Source organism: Lissotriton helveticus, chromosome 11 (assembly GCF_964261635.1).
Source record: "Lissotriton helveticus chromosome 11, aLisHel1.1, whole genome shotgun sequence".
Classification (NCBI taxonomy): domain Eukaryota; kingdom Metazoa; phylum Chordata; class Amphibia; order Caudata; family Salamandridae; genus Lissotriton; species Lissotriton helveticus.
This window is the reverse complement of record NC_136072.1, coordinates 1185704521-1185721098: the sequence shown is the minus strand read 5'-3', so window position 1 is coordinate 1185721098 and position 16578 is coordinate 1185704521. Positions and strand designations below refer to the sequence as shown.

General features: G+C 49.6%; 1 protein-coding gene across 1 annotated transcript in view; it reads left to right on the top strand.

Annotated features, from left to right (window-relative positions):
• Positions 1-16578, top strand: part of PIWIL1 (piwi like RNA-mediated gene silencing 1) — a 1966306-nt gene that overhangs the window by 1813733 nt on the left and 135995 nt on the right. Inside the window, exon 19 of the mRNA XM_078668015.1 lies at positions 10815-10940. Coding sequence (XP_078524141.1) covers positions 10815-10940 — 126 coding nt within the window. The remainder of the gene's footprint in view (positions 1-10814; positions 10941-16578) is intronic.

Here is a 16578-nt window from a genome sequence, read left to right as displayed (position 1 = left end):
TGGGCCTCCTATTACTTACCTAAGGTGAAGATAGCGTAGTCCTAGCGAACCTCCATCCTCTGGACAGCTCCATTTCTTTTATCGACTTTCACATTCCACTTACTTACTTAGCTCCATTGTAATTTTGTGCAACTTGTCGTATTTTTCGTAAGAGATTGTCATTTGTTTAGCCCTCTGACCTCATAAAGAGTTCAGAGGTGTTGTTATTAATAAATATACTGTTTATTTTCATAACAACCTGTGTGGTGTTCTTTCATCTGATATTCAAGGGGTTATATTGTGGTAAAACAGCTGGCTTCACATGCCAAAAGAGTTTAGCCTAAGACTGCTTTGTCCATGCTACCATTAGGATAGCTGGTCTATAAGGTTGACTTACAACCAATCACCATAAGGGTTGTTTGGACTGATACAAGGTGATCACTAGAACTAGTGAGCAACATATATCAGGCCAACTTCTCACACAAGTCCTCTATTGTAAATAGATTTCTAAAAGGCATCACACACACATTTCCTCCTGTTCCGTTTGTGATGCCTCAGTGGGACTTGAACCTGGTTCTTACGTTTTTGATGTGCGCTCCCTTTGAGCCACTTCACAACTGTCCTCTTCGCCTTCTTACTCTGAAGACTGCTTTCCTGGTTGCCATCACCTCTGCCAGGAGAGTGAGTGAGCTCCAGGCCCTTTCTTGTACTCCACCTTTCCTTTCTGTCCATCCGGACAAAGTGGTGTTGCGTACTAAGCCTTCGCCTTCTTACTCTGAAGACTGCTTTCCTGGTTGCCATCACCTCTGCCAGGAGAGTGAGTGAGCTCCAGGCCCTTTCTTGTACTCCACCTTTCCTTTCTGTCCATCCGGACAAAGTGGTGTTGCGTACTAAGCCTTCTTTCCTGCCCAAGGTTGTTACGGCCTTCCACATCGGGCAGTCTATCACCTTGCCAACCTTCTTCCCGCCACAGCATCCCTCTAAAGAGGAAGAGCGGCTCCACCGTCCGGACCCAAAACGTGCGCTCTCATTCTACGTAGATCGCACATGCCAGTTCCGGGTGGATGACCAACTCTTTGTTGGTTACGTGGGCGCTAAGAAGGGGAAAGTGGTACACAAGAGGACCATCTCCCGGTGGATGATCTTGTGCATCCAGGTATGTTACTCCTTGGCTAAGAAGGAGCCCCCTGTTGGATTGCGGGCTCATTCCACTCGAGCCACGGCGACTACCAATGCCCTGGGCAGGAGAGTGCCCTTACAAGACATCTGTCAGGCAGCTACGTGGGCATCGCTGCACACGTTTGCAAGACACTACTGCCTGGACAGCCAAGTCCGGAGGGATGGCTTCTTTGGCCGTTCCGTCCTCCAGGACTTTATGGTGTGATTATTGGTTCGCAGACCCACCACCGGGGTTGGTATTGCTGGGGTATCTATTCTACGGTAAGGAATCTAATACTAACGTGTCTTTCAGATGCACAAGTTACTATTTGTGTAACGATATATCTGTAAGAGACATTAGTTAGTATTAGATTCCTTACCGACCCACCCATCCTCCCCGTTCTGCGAACCAATATCTAGGGTTAGGGTTACCCCCTTTCAGGGCCCTAGTTCAATGGCACCAGTGTTGGTTTTTAACATGGCTCTGCGTTTCTGGCCCGGAAAAGCTGTGTCTAAGAACTGACGTCAGCACGCAAAGGCAGCGTCTAAGTACTCTGACGACATAATCACGGCGCCGACGACGGACGCGGAGCCGCAGACGACGCCTACCGACGCGCAAGGGTACTGCTACGCAAAAAATTTCCGGATCCAGTCTGACGCCTGGGGATATTCTAAGGTAAGGAATCTAATACTAACTAATGTCTCTTACAGATATATCGTTACACAAGTAGTAACTTGTGCTTTCTGGTTGCCATCCCCTCTGCTCACAGGGTAAGTGAGCTGCAAGATCTTTCTTCCAAGCCTCCCTTTCTGGCTGTCCATCCGAACAAGGTCGTCCTGAAACCTAGATTCTTCCTAAGGTGGTTACTTCTTTCCACATTGGCTAAACCATCACTTTGCCCACCTTCTTTCTGCCTCCGCAACCTTCAAAAGAGGAAGGGCGGCTCCACCTTCTGGATCACAAATGTGCGCTTTCCTTCTACTTGGATCGCACCAAATAATTCCGGGTGGGCGACCAGATCTTTGTTGGCTACGTGGGCATTAAGAAAGGTCAGGCCATGAACAAACAAACCATCTCCAGGTGGCTCGTTCTGTGCATTAAAGCCTTCTACTCTTTGTCGAAGGAGCCTCCAGTGGGGCTGCGTGCCCATTCCACCAGGGTGACTGCAGCTACTACAGCTTTGGGACGAGGAGTCCCCCTACATGACATCTGTCAGGCAGCTACGTGGGCATCGCTGCACACGTTCACCAAACACTACTACCTAAACAGTCAAACCCGTAGAGATGGCTTCTTTGGCTGTTCTGTTCTCCAGGAGTTTCTGGTGTGAACTTGGTTCGCAGACCTACCTCCGGGGTTGGTATTGCTGGGGTATCTATTGTATGATAATGAATCTATAACTGTTTCTTCCAGATGAACATGTTACTTGCTTCCATTAACGATATATGTGTAAGAAACAGGTTAGTTATTGATTCCTTACTTCCCCACCCATCCACCCTGTCCAGGGTTAAGGACTTCCTTTCCGGGCCTTAGTTTTGTGCCCCAGTGGTCAGTGTCTTGCATGGCTGTGCTCTTCTGGCGTGGAAAATTGTGTACACAACTGACGTCAGCGCGCGAGGGTGGCGTCAATGTACCTAACGTGACATCATCCCAGCGACCACGATGCTGACGACGAACACGGAGTCGACCGACGCCACCTTCCGACGTGCAGGGGTGCTGCTGATGAAAAACTTTCCGGATCCAGTCTGACGCCTGGGGGTAATTCTAAGGTAAGGAATCTATAACTAACCTATGTTTCTTACAGATATATTGTTACTGAAGGTAAGTAACTTGTTAAACATGGCAATACTACTCCTGGCCGATCAGGAATTATCTCTTTAAACTATAAGGAAATTCCCAATGCTAGCCTATAAGAGGAGTAGGCCTCCCAGCAGGGAAAAACAAAATAGGCTGTTTGTCACTACGAGTACATGTCACACAAAAAAGGTACATGTCCTACCTTTTATTTACCCAATACTATGTGCTTAGGGCCTCCCTTCAGAGTGACCTATGTGCAATAGGAGGGAAGATAAAGGCTTGGTAAGGAGTTTTAAATGCCAAGTTAAAGTTGCAGTAAACTGTGCACTCAGGTCCTGCAGTGGCAGCCCTGAGACAGATTTGATTGGCTGTCTGTGGGTTGCATAAGCAGTGCTGCAGGCCACTAGTAGAATGTGATTTACAGGCCCTAGGTATATAGGATATCTCTTTACAGGGGACTTTCATGTAAATTAAATATGCCAAGAAGGTGTAACCCAATCATACCATGTTTAAAGGAGAGGACCTGCACTTTAACACTGATTAGCAGTGGTAAAGTGCCCAGAGTCCTAAAACCAACAAAAGAGGGTCAAAAATAGGTGGACGAAGGCAAACGTTTCGGAATAACCCTTCAAAAAGGGCCAGGTCCTCCACTTTGTATTTAAATTTATGCTATCGTAAATGGGAAAAGAGCCTCCTGAAGTGATTAGGGCGCTTTGGATAACTTCCAACCTCCTCAGGAGTGTGCCAGTGCAACACGTTTGTCAGACAGCCTACTGGTTACTGGTGCACTCCTTTTCAAAAACCGTTTCTGTTTAGGTTCAGTTGTGAGAAACATATCAGTTAAGCAGGCTGTGCTTCAAGGCTTCCTTTTTTGGCTTTAGGAGACTGCTTTGGGGGTAGTTCAAATGAAATATAAAGGAAGGCATTTACAATATAAGAAAGTTACTTGGCTCAGTGATATGTTTTTCTCAAGAGTATGCATCTTGCAGCAGTATCTACCTTCGCTCCTTACGAGTGCTGATTGTTTTAGATTTTTTTTTTCTCGTCATTTTCAATTCTTAACTTCTGTTAAGCAAAGTTATAATGGAGAAGCTATCAGCATTTGCTGTGAAGTCTTATTTTGACTTGCTGTGCCACAACATAAGCGTTACCTGGATTTTCTTCCAAAAATGCACAACTCAACCAGACTCTTGGGGTGGGACATTTATACTAAAAGGTTTCCTAGTCATATCTGGCTCATTGGAAAGGGAAGTCTGGCAGTAAAAATGGTATTAAAGGTAAGTTACTTTACCTTCAGTTTAGTTGTTTCCAGTTTTGTGAATTGTAGTTGATTTAATGTTAACATGTTATGATTTTGATTTGAAGACTTTAAATTGCCCAACACCTTTTTATTTGGAACTGCCAGAAGGAACGCGTTCTGTTAAGGAAGATAGAATTAAATTTTGGAATCTGCTTGTAATATTTATTTTCTTTAAAACATGTCCACTTAAGTATACATGGAAAATGTGTCATCCTATTTGCAGCTAAATTGTTAAAATGAATGCTTTGTCTTTAAATCATATTGTTGCCCCAGTATTAGAACTTTCATAGATTCCCATGGCTTGTATCATTCCCCGTCGTCTGATTTGGAGTTTCGGTAACAGAAGTAACATAGCAGTAGGTACAAAAGAAAAAGGCCTAGGCCTCATTCCCTTTTGTAGCATATCCGCCTCTTTTTGCAAAAGAGACCAAAGTAAAGCAACCAATCAGATTAGCCTCACTCCATAGAACCCTCAAAAGAGAACCTCAGAGCCTCAGATTTTCTACCGCACGTTGTGCTAAGGGAGTCTCCTTTGAGCTCTGCTCACTTCAACTCTATTTGAGGATTTTTTCCAGTATTTTTTGTCAGGATTGTTGGGTGTTTCATCTAGAAATGTCTGACAAAGAGAAGAAAGACCTTTTCAAGGCTTGTGCCACCTGTGGCAAGAAAAGGCTGTATGTGGAAGACAGGCATAAGGACTGCATTTATTGCCTGTATCCAGATCATAAGGCTGCGGACTGCAAGATCTGCCGCACCTTCTCTTCAAGGACCCTCCGGGACCTTGAGCGTTGCCTCCTCACTTGGCTCCAGAAATTAAAGTCAAGAAAAGAAACTGTCAAGTGACATTGAAGACTCTTCATCTGCAGCCTCATCTAGAAGGTCAGTCAAAAGGGGTAGGGCTTCCCCTTCACCTTCTTCAGAACATCCAGTTAAGGCCTCACAAAAGACCCCCTGTGAATCTGAAAGCCGGAGTCCTAGTAAATCTGCTCACCACGGTGTAAAGGAGAGGGAAGGACTATCTACAGCAGTGGTGGAGGCTGCTAAGACTTTCAAGAAGCCCTCTTCTCTGTCAAATGAAGTCAGAGAAAAGTTCCAAGTCCTCGACGACGCTGCAGAAGACTCCGTTGATGAAGGCTTCTAAATCACAGGTGGGAAAAGTTACACCGTCGATGGGCTCGTCGACGAAGGTATCACTGACGACAGCCATGAGGATGTTGGCGGTGGCGACGGTGTCGACAAGAGCTACGACGGCAGGAGCATTGGCGGTCTCGTAGACGGCAGTGTCGACGACGCCCATCTCGTCGTCGACAATTCAACCATTGGTGGTGGATCTTCTGTCGACAAGTTTTTCTCTGACAACACCATCGCCGACGGTACCATCGACAATGTCTTCGACGGTGAGGATCACTATTTCCTTGAAAAGTATAACACCGGACATGACTTCTCCAAGGAGGGTTAACCCCTTGCCTCCTGCACTGTTACTTGAAGAAGAGGATTCTGATGGAGATGATCAGGACTCTTTTGGCTATGCACATAGTCCTTCTAAGTTGTTGGTGAAGTGCTAAGAGACTGATTATTAGGGCGAGTATCTTCATGAATGCTCTTACCAGCAGTCTTATCGACGTCAAGAGAGTGCAGGCCAGGAGATGTGTCAGTTCCTTCTACCCTCTTGGCAGATCTCCATGGCATGTTGCAGGATTATAGGGCTAGGTTTTCTCAGGCTCTGCCTCCTGTTCCCTCTGTCCCGGCAGTACAAGCTATACCTGCTCCCACGGCTTCAATAGTGGTTTCTCCGGAAATGCCATCCCAGGTGTTTTCTCAGCCACAGACATCTGTTCCAAGTTTACCTCCAGTGATCCAGGACATTCATGATGATTCATCGGATGGAGATCAAGATGAGGATAACCGGCCTAACCAAGGTGTGGAATGGGATGATTACGTAATCCCAGACCCAGCGTCTCCTAGTACAGACCCAGTGGACTCTTTCCCCCGGTGGATATTGGGGGTTTTCACAAGCTGATGGAGAGAGCATCTAGTATGTTCAAACTACCTATGCCTACTGTACAAAAAGAATGCTTCCTCTATGATTTTAAGAAACCCTATTGGAAGGTGACCCGGTCAATGTCCATTGTTGACCATGTCTGGGAGGAGGGTCTAAAGGGGACGAAAAACCCAGCTACGGTAATTCCAGTTTTGCCACGCCTGGAAACGAAATACAAGGCCCCTGAGGATGGTCCGGCGTCTTTAACTGGGCAGCTAAAACCTGACTCTGTAATATCGCAAGCAGCACAGAGGAAGTCTTGTAACCCTTCGGCACCCCTGACAACTCCTCCTGATAGAGGGCATGTGCCTTGATAATGCGGAGAAGAGATTCTCCTCTATGACAAGTCTCCTGGTACGAGCGGCAAATGCATTGGCGATCCTTGGCAGGTATGATCGCCAATTATGGTGTGATCTATCACCATATTTGGACCAACTTCCCCAGGAGTCCAAGGGGGAGGCCAAGAAGATACTGCAGGAAGGGGAAGCGACATCGGCAGAGGTGACAGATTGTGCCATGGATATTGCCACTACGGCTTTCTGTTCGCTGGCTGGCGAAGCCGTTCTTCGTAGCCAAATATGGCTCCGGGTGACCTGGTTCAGTCCGGAGGTCCAAAACAAGATCCTGGACCTCCCTTTTGATGGTGAGGTATTGTTCGGCAACCACATAGACGATGCCCTCCAAGAGATAAAAAAGGATACGGAGATGGCTAGGTCTCTCGGTACTCTTCAGTATCGGAAGGCTCCTTTCAGGGGGGCCAGAGGAAGGAGTACTACTTCATACAGAGGCTTGTACCAACAACAACGGTACTCTTCTTATGGATTAGTGTCTCAATTGTATTGACAACCTTACCAGCAAAAACAAGGCCAAACCTAGTCTTTCTCTAGGTCCAATACTAGAGGAAAGCAGAATCACCAGGGACGTGATACTTCCAAGAGGCAATAGCTGCATTCTGGCTCTGACTGCTGTATCCACCTCCTCAACATCTGTAGGAGGCAGGGTGTCTCAATACGTCCCCTACTGGAAACGGATAACATCAGACCGTTGGGTGCTCAACATCATTCAAGAAGGCCATACATTGGAGTTTACTCAAATACCACCTTCCAAGCTCCCTGCTGCCATTCCTTAGAAACATCTGCGTCTCTTGCAGCTCGAAGTTCATCAGATGCTCCTCTAGGGATCTGTGGAGCTGGTTCCCTTCTCTCAGAGGGGAAGGATTCTATTCCAGGTTCTTCCTGATAAAGAAGACGCTGGAGAAGTGGTGCCCTATTTTAGATCTCAGGGAGCTAAACACCTATCTAATTTCTCAATCCTTTCGGATGGTTTTGCTCCAGGATATCTTACGTCCCCTCAATCCAGGGGATTTCATGGCCACTCTCGAACTCAAAGATGCGTATATTCACATACCCATTCACCCAGCTCACAGGAGGTTTCTTTGATTCACAGGAACCACTTCCAATTCAGGGTTTTACCCTTCGGCTGCGCTCTGCCCAGAGTATCTTTAGCTTTCCAAAGAAAACCGCATTTTCAGGTCTTCCCATACCTGGACGACTGGTTGCTGAAGGCCCTGTCCAGGGGGGCTGCGAAGGAAACAGTCAAGGCATGTATGAACCTATTCAGGAACCTGGGTCTCCCTCTCAACAGGGAGAAGTAGTCTCTCCTTCCTTCCAGGACAGCACGTTTCCCAGGTGCTATCTTGGACACGACTCTCGGCAAGGCCTTTCCATTCCTCAAAAGGTAGGAAAAGCTGAAATCCAGGGCGCATTTATTGAGAAAAAGAAAGTGTCTTTCAGCATGCCGTTTCAAATCCCTTCTAGGAGTGATTACTTCATGCATTCCTCTGATACCCCACTGCAGATTGTGGATACGATCTCTTCAGGAACAGCTAGACAAGCAATGGCAGCAGATTCACGGCTCATTCGACGACAAGGTGCTAATTACTGCGACAATGAGAAAGGCAGCCTTGTGGTGGACGAAGGAAGAAAACCTATCCCAAGGTCTATCCTATACCAAGGTCTATCCTTCATAAGCAATCCAGCTCCTCAAGTGGTAACGACGGATGCCTCGCTGTAGGGCTGGGGTGCGGTGCTTAAGGATCTACATGTCAGCGGGCATTGGTTGCTGCACGACACAGGCATTTTCACATCAACCTCCGAGAACTCAGAGCAATCCCACTGGCACTGAAATCTTTCTTCCACCATTGCAGGGGTCAGCGGTTCTCGTCCGCACGGACAACACCACGGCCATGCACTACATAAACAAGGAAGTGGGTACCAGATCTCTTCCATTATCCCAGGAGGCCCAAGAAATTTGGGAATGGGCGATCCTACATGGAATATCGCTGCAAGCAGAACACCTGCCAGGAGTGCTAAACAAAAAGGCGGACATAGTCAGGAGGCTGTCGTCAGTCAGCCACGAATAGGAACTGAACCAAACGGTCTTGGAGGAGATTTTTCATCAGTGGGGCAAACCCTCAATAGATCTCTTTGCCACCCCGATGAACAGAAAAGGCAAGTTTTACGCAAGCAGGTTACAGCATCGAGGGTCGTTGGGGAATGCACTTTCGATGGCTTGGTCAAGACCATTTGTGTTTTTCCTTCCCCCCCCCTTTCCGGTGATCCCAAGGCTACTCAAGAAGTTCAAGGCAGAAGTGTGCAAGATGATCCTAATAGCTCCTGCTTGGCCCAGTCAGTACTGGTTCGCGGAGCTGACCTCCTTTCTCTGGCTCCTCCAATTCCTTTGCGGGTGATTCCGGATCTTCTCACGATGTCCCACGGTCAGATTTGGCATCCGGATCCTGGTTCCTTACACCTGACAGCATGGCTCCTGAGCAGCAAGAGTTCCTAAACCTTCACCTCTCGGATGAGATAAGAGAGGTTCTGTCTCAAGCTAGAGCCCCTTCCACTAACAAAACTTACCGTTTGAAATGGAAAAGATTTTGCATCTGGTTCCAGAAGAAAGTCGTTGACCTTTTCTCTTCTCAGCCTCATCAGGTTCTTCCTTATCTCCTGTCCTTTGCTAAGGCAGGATTGGCTCATTCATCCATAAAGGTTCACTTGGCACCAATTTCTCGCTACAGGCGCACTGCATCTGGACCTTCTCTCTGGTCATCCAGAATTGTCAAGCAGTTTCTCAAAGGTCTGTTTCGAGTCTTTCCTCCGGTGAGGCCTCCGCCTCCCACATGGCATTTGAACTTGGTTCTCACCCAGCTGATAAAGCATCCCTTTGAACCGGTTCATCGGGCAGACATGACATTTCTTTCGTGGAAACGGGCACTTCTTCTTGCTCTCACATCGGCAAGACGCATTGGGGAATTGCAGGATCTCACTATACAGGAACCTTTTCTCCAGTTCAAAGGAAATACTGTGATTCTAAGGACCAATCCGAGGTTCATACCAAAAGTACCTTCAGACTTTCATCTCAATGAACCAGTGATTCTCAAGTCTTTCTTTCCTCATCCTTCCACGCCAGCGGAAAGGTCACTACATTCATTGGATATACAGCAGTGCTTGAAATTTTATCTGGATCGCACCAAGGGATTTCGTAAATCTTCTCAATTCATCGCATTTAGTGCTCCTCGCAAGGGCCTTCCCCTGTCAAAGCAGGGTATTGCTAGATGGATCTCCAGTGCCATTCTGTACTGCCACTCTGCAGCGGGCAAGCCTCTAGAAGGCAGGGTCAGAGCACACTCCACAAGATCCATGGCTTTCTCTATGACTCTTTGCGGAAGTGCAGATCAAAGACATTTGCAGAGCTGCCACTTCGTGCAGCACGCACACCTTCACAAAGCTTTACTGCCTGGAATCCTTGGCACAGGAAGACACTGCTGTAGGCCAGGCAGTCCTGAGGAACCTCTTCTATTGAGTGGTGAGCTTTCCCTACTATCCCTCCTTCCTGTGATTGCACATTTTGTATCTAATGATACTACTGATTACTGTTTCAATATGTATTTATTTATTTCTTATGAAAGTATGGATACTGAGGGATTTCTATATATTTTGTCACAAAATGTGCTTTATTGCTTACTGCTAGCTACTCTGATACAAGCTATGGGAATCTATGAAAGTTCCAATACTAGGGCAAGAAGACAAGTTACTTACCTGTATCTTTGGTTCCCCAGTATTAGTAACTTTCATAGATTCCTATGCGCCCACCCTCCTCCCCTGGGAAAGCTCAGCCTACAGCAGATGTGGTTACAGTTGCACAACGGCTACGAAAATCAGAGGCTCTGAGGTTCTCTCAGGAGGGTTCTATGGGATGAGGCTAATCTGATTGGTTGTTGCTTTACTTTTGTCTCTTTTGCAAAAAGAGGCGGGTATGCTACAAAAGGAAATGAGGCCTAGGCCTTTTTCTTTTGTTACCGAGACTCCCATTCCGACGGCTGGGAATGATACAAGCCATGGGAATCAATGAAAGTAACCAATACTGGGGAACCAACGTTACAGGTAAGCAACTTGTTTACGTATGTGGTCTTCTTAGTTTCTCAATGTATGTCTTAGACTTTTTAAGACAATTCTGATTTAAATATACTTGTGTTAAAGCCCCAAACTAACAGTGATTGTTGTGAAGAAGAGAGTAAATGCTCGATTTTTTGCACATGCTGGAGGAAGGCTTCAGAATCCCCCACCTGGAACAATTATTGATGTGGAGGTCACAAGACCAGAATGGTGAGTCATTTTAGTTTTTTATATTTGTAACTGCACTTCTCACAGCTTGTTGGATTGCATTGCATTTCAACTGTTATAAATGTAATTTCTCACCATAGGATGCAGACGAAGTGTACAGTTGATGACAGACACAGCAGTGACAGTTTTTTTTAAATCCGTTTTGTCAAGCAGTCGTTACTTCTGCTTCTGTCCACCATCACCAGCTTTCTGCATCTCTTGGAGCTGATTTACTATCCAAGCCTTTGAAAAAAAAGTGTAAACAATGTTTTTCTTTATATAAATCTTTTTATTAATTTCAACATTGAAGTCACATACATTTTCCAGTTGTCATTTCGAGTAGTCGTACAATGCTTCATCACAATAGGTAAGGAGAAAATGGTTACAATCGTAATACGCCATTATCACCGATCGGGATATACACAGGTTGCCACGGTATATATTCCATTTGCCCCAATTCCTATCCCATTTCCTTGGGCACCCTCGTGATTTAAATGCTTCCATTTCTGCAATCATGCACTTATTTAACTCTTTTACCCACACTCTGGAAGAAGGTTCACCCACTGCCCCTCAAACCCCTCGCAATCTCACGCTTGACAAGGGTATAGCCCAGTGTAGTCAGTTGTTGTTCCACCTCAGTGAGGTCAGTCTGCACCCATATGTTAAAATGACCTAGTCTTGGTTTAAGGATCTGAAAGAAACAGGTTAGTGTTAGATTCCTTACCTTCGAATATCCCCAGGCGTCAGGTTGGATCCCGAAAGTTTTGCGTAGCAGTACCCCTGCACGTCGTCTGTGGCTCTGCGTCCGTCGTTGGTGCCAGGATGAAGTCATCAGAGTACTTAGACGCCGCCCTCGCGCGCTGACGTCGGTTCTTTGTTTTTTCTGCACCGGCAAGCGCATATCTGGAAAAAGCAGTACTCTTAGTCATTTTTTGACTAAACTTTTCGATCCTTTTTGATCACTATTCGAGTCTATACAACTCTAGGTGCCGGTAGGCATGCCCGGGTTCAAGCCCTGTACCGACTGATGTCGGTTACCGATCGTCACCGCTGGTGCCTCTATTGCCTTGGGGCTGACCATGACGACCGGTCGTGCCCCGACTGCCGGGCCTTTACTCCGAAGGCTAGGCGGGAGCGGTCCCGTAAGCACCTCGAGCTCCGGCAGTTGGCCCCATACCGCTCAAGGTCCCGGTACAGGAGGGGGTCGACGGACCAGTCGCGGGGACACAGTCATCGAAGCTCGGCGAGTCGTCACCGTTAGTCGGGCTCCAAGTCCTCGGGTGAGGGCACAAGAAGTCGAAGAGATGACATCGCTCTTCCAACTCCACCCGATGCTCGCGCGATGCGGCTAGGGGTTTGGCGACACCGCCCCCGTGGGTCCGCAGGCGCCACGGCCAGCTCCACACCCGCCGGTCCCTGGGCTGAACGCGACGCCAGAGGAGATCGAGGCCTTCATCCTGGCCATGAGGTCCCTCTCTCCTCCGTCGGGTCCCGCAGGAGTGCCTCCGGGCCCCGCGGCCCTGGCTGGCAGCACATGCGGGCCGGGTGCTTTGACCCTGGCGACTTTGGTCCCGGCGCCACAGACTGGATCCGGATCCGGGTCAACGTTACCACCCCACTGGCGTCGACCCCCAGGGTGTCGCCCCCGGCGCCGTCCCCACACGACGGCGTCCCTGATCCCTTCCTCGGTCCGGATCCGGCATCGGACCCGCGTCACTCGACGCCGCATTCTGCGCCGGCTGCGGAGCAATTCTTCATTGATCCGGTGCCATCCTTTGACCCTGAATTTCAGGAGATGGAGGACGAGGGGGATTGGGAGGGGTCTGAGGACCCTCTTACACGTGAGTGTCAGTCATTTCAGGACTGGACAGACGAGCTAGAGGAAGCCAGTGGTCTCGACACTTCACCTGACACTGGCTTTGTCTCCCCTCCTACCGTGGCTACGGAGGAGTCGGCTGCTTATAGTGTGCTGCTGACGAGGGCGCCCAAGGCCTTGGCTCTTGAGCTCCCTGTCCCGGCTGTGAGGTCTAACATCCTCACTGAGGTCCTTAGACCGCAGGTAAGCTCTTCGGAGCCTCTACTGCCGTTTAATGAGGCTCTCACGGACGTCCTGTTGGGCACCTGGTCCAGGCCCGCTACAGTCTCCCCTGTAAATAGGAACATCGCCAGGCGCCACGGCCCGGCTCCGGGCGACCCTAGTGTTCGAGGCATGTGGGCTGCTAAATTCATATCTTAGCATTAGATCGCCGCCTAGTGTTGGGCTCGGATGATCGCACATTGTTGTCCTGGAAGAGTCTTCGAAGTATCCTGAGATAGGTGGCTCCTCCCCTGGACTACAGTGCGCATGGGCATCGGCTCCATCCCCAGATTGTTTTTTTCCGCCATTGGGTTCGGATGTGGTCTCGACGTCTTACTGTCGGAACCAAGAAAAACTAACTTTTAGCGGCCAAAAGGCCTCGATTTTCTTGCGTCGGTATTGTCTGCGCACGGTCTAGAGTCTTCCGTCTCTTGGAGCCGGAATAAGCGGAGTTTTCTTCGCTCTCGGAACTTTGAGGCCTTCTCATCGCGACACGACTGCAAAACTTTTCGGACATGGAGCGGAGCCCGTTTAAGTACTGCCCGCTCTGTGGGTCCAAGTACCCACACATCGATCTACACCCCGTGTGTAACAAATGCCTTTCGCCTGACCACGACGACGGCAAGTGCAAGTTGTGTGCACAGTTCCGCTCAAAGAAGACTCTCAAGCTTCGGCGCGCGGTGCGCATGGAAGCTAAACAAGCGGCCCCGGATCCGGAAAACATCTTCGGCGACCAGGACGAAGAGGACCAGGGTCATCATCTCCAAATCTCCCCACCCGAGCCGGAGGTCGAGGCGGATCCGGTAGACGACGTCGGAGTCGCGGGTCAAGGCCTTGAATACGTCGACGAGGTAGGAGACGACGATGAGATTTATGGGGCCGCGGCAGACAGCTCGGGGGACGAGCTCTGCCCCGAAGGTTACGAGGATACCGACCGGGACACGGGATCGCCTGTCGGCCTTACCCAAGACCCGTTGCCGCAAGCCACAGCCCCGCCTTCGGGCCCGGCCACGGACTTACTTGCTGAGCAGACTGTTTCGAAACCGAAACCATCGGGATCGACAACACCTAAAATGGCCGACCCGAAAACGAAACTGAAACTTAAGGACTCGAGTGTCCCTAAGATGGCTGCCGTGCCGGTGAAAACGACGGTGCCCGCTACCCCATCGACTCCGTCGACCTCCGGTCCGCAGAAGTCGAAGAAGTCCGTCGATTCCGATGCTGCAAAATCGAAACCGACGCCAGCGGAGGGGTCCTCCAAGAAAGATGGTCGGCACGGGTCAGCGGCTACGACGCCGTCCAAGCCCGCCAAAGTCGGCTCCAAGGAGGCTACGCAGGCACACGGAAAGAAGTCTGCGCCCCGAACACAGGAATCGGAGGCGGTAAAGACAGGATCCGCGCCCAAAGCGCACAAGGCCCACACGGACGTCGGATCCGAGGGGAAGATCAGACCATCCTCGTCAGCGCCGAAACAGACTGTGAGTGAGCCGTCCCTCATAGCCGAATCACTGCAAAGAATCAGGGAGAAGGCCTTTGCCCCGTCGGCTCCGATACCATCGCCGCAGCCGCAAAAGGACACTCCAGCGAAGCCATCTGGGAAACTTCTCTTTATTTTGCCGCCGAAGGAGGCGCCGAAAGCATTTTCAACCAAATCGGCACCGAAACAGGTGGTTTCTTCACCGACTGGCCCGCTTCCACGTCGGGTACTCGAATCCGAGGACGATTCAGAGCATTTCATCGACGCTGACACAGGCAAACTGACCCTCTATAAGAGGAAAATCACTTCGGAGCCGGTGGACTCCTATGTCATCCCACTAAAGAAGAAGAGGGTGCCCCTTGACGCCTCAGGCCTCACGGAACCAATCCAGCCTCCTCCGAGACGGAGCCCTACTCCCTCCCCAGAACACTCTGCGGGTGAGGGGTATGATGAGGACGAGCAGTACAATTTCCCAATCAATGAACCTGATGCACAACCGGATTCATATGATGACACTGGTGACCAGAACACCCAGGGTGCGGGACAGGACCCGCAGCTTTTTAATGCACGGGCATCCCCGACTGAGGATTCAGCAGTGTGAGAAGTTGGCCTGATGTGCAGTGCTCACTATTCTAGTGATCACTATATATCAGTCCAAACAACCCTTATTGATGATTGGTTGTAAGTCAACCTTATAGACCAGCTATCCTAGTAGCATGGATACGAGCAGTCTAAGGCTAAGACTCTAGAGGGCGTGTTAAGCCAGCTGTTTTACCATCACATTACCCCTTGAACACCCAGTGAAAGGACACCACACAAGTTGTTATGAAAATAAACAGTGTATTTATTTATAACAAGACTACCCTGGCTCTTTATGAGACAGGGAGCTAAGCACACAACAAAACTCTTACGAAAATACTTTTAAGTTAGCACGTTACACAAATGCCCGAGGGGCACGAAAAACCATATACGCTAAAAGTGGAATGCTAATTACTAGCAGGTAAGTAACAGTTCTAATAGGCTTTGGAATCGCTAGGACTGGACTAGGGAATCGTTAGATTACTACTAGGAGGCCCAGGGGACTCGGGTGCAGAGTGTGCACTCTCACGCGGGATGCGGGACAAAGTCTATGGAAGCTAGAATTCACAAAGTTAGTGTTCACGGGCGAACCCGACCTGGTAGGGAGAAAACGACAGTGGATCCTGACCCTTGGATAGTGAGGCTATGCTGGGACACCGGAGTGCCGAAGTTACCTAGCCCAGGGGCTGCAGCTGCATAGGTCTGAAAAGACGTCGGGGATCTCGTTGCCGGACCAGGAGCCTGGAAGGAAGAAGTTGCTGGCAGGCGACCAGTGAAGAAAAGTTCGATGGATCCAAGCCTGGATCAAGGAAGAAGAAAACCTGAAAGCAGAGGGGACCAAGTTCTTGAATCACTAGCCAGTGATTAAGTGGGCACCAGGATGGCACCGGGCGAAGTCACCGCAGTCAGGTGAGTGGGCGCTGCTGGGCTCTGCAGTCTCTCGGACCAGGAGGCGTTGTCGGCGACCAGGATGGAGGTGCGAGCTGTCCCACGAAGGATGAAGTCGTTGGCGTCGAAGTTACCCAGGAGTGGGCAACAAGCCTTGGCTAATTCAAGCCCACGCGGTGGACTCAAAATGGCGTCTTGAGTGGACCAGGAGGGTCCGGGGTGCTCCTCTTCTGGAAGGGAGCAAGGGCCAGTCTGGAGCAACCAGACCAGCAGCAGAAATGTCGTCGGGCGTCGTCAGGAAGGCCACAAGCCAGCGGGCTAGTAGCCAAACAACGCGGTGAGCAGCAAAAAGCAGAAGGGCCCCACGCAGATCGTGGAGATGCTGGGGGGCTGCTCTTCGGTGCTGGAGCTGCTCAGGGTGGGGGCTTCTCGGACCCCAAAGCACTCACCAGGAATTCACTCGGCGGGCTTGCTGGAAAGAAGTCGTGCAGTCTTGAAGATGGCCGGTCCCTCGAGGTCTCGTCACACCCACGAATCTCAGCGTGACTGATGATGCAGGTAGAGGTCAGAGGTGCCAGGGAAGCCGGTTCTCGTCGAGCTGGGCAGTCGGATTCCGGAGG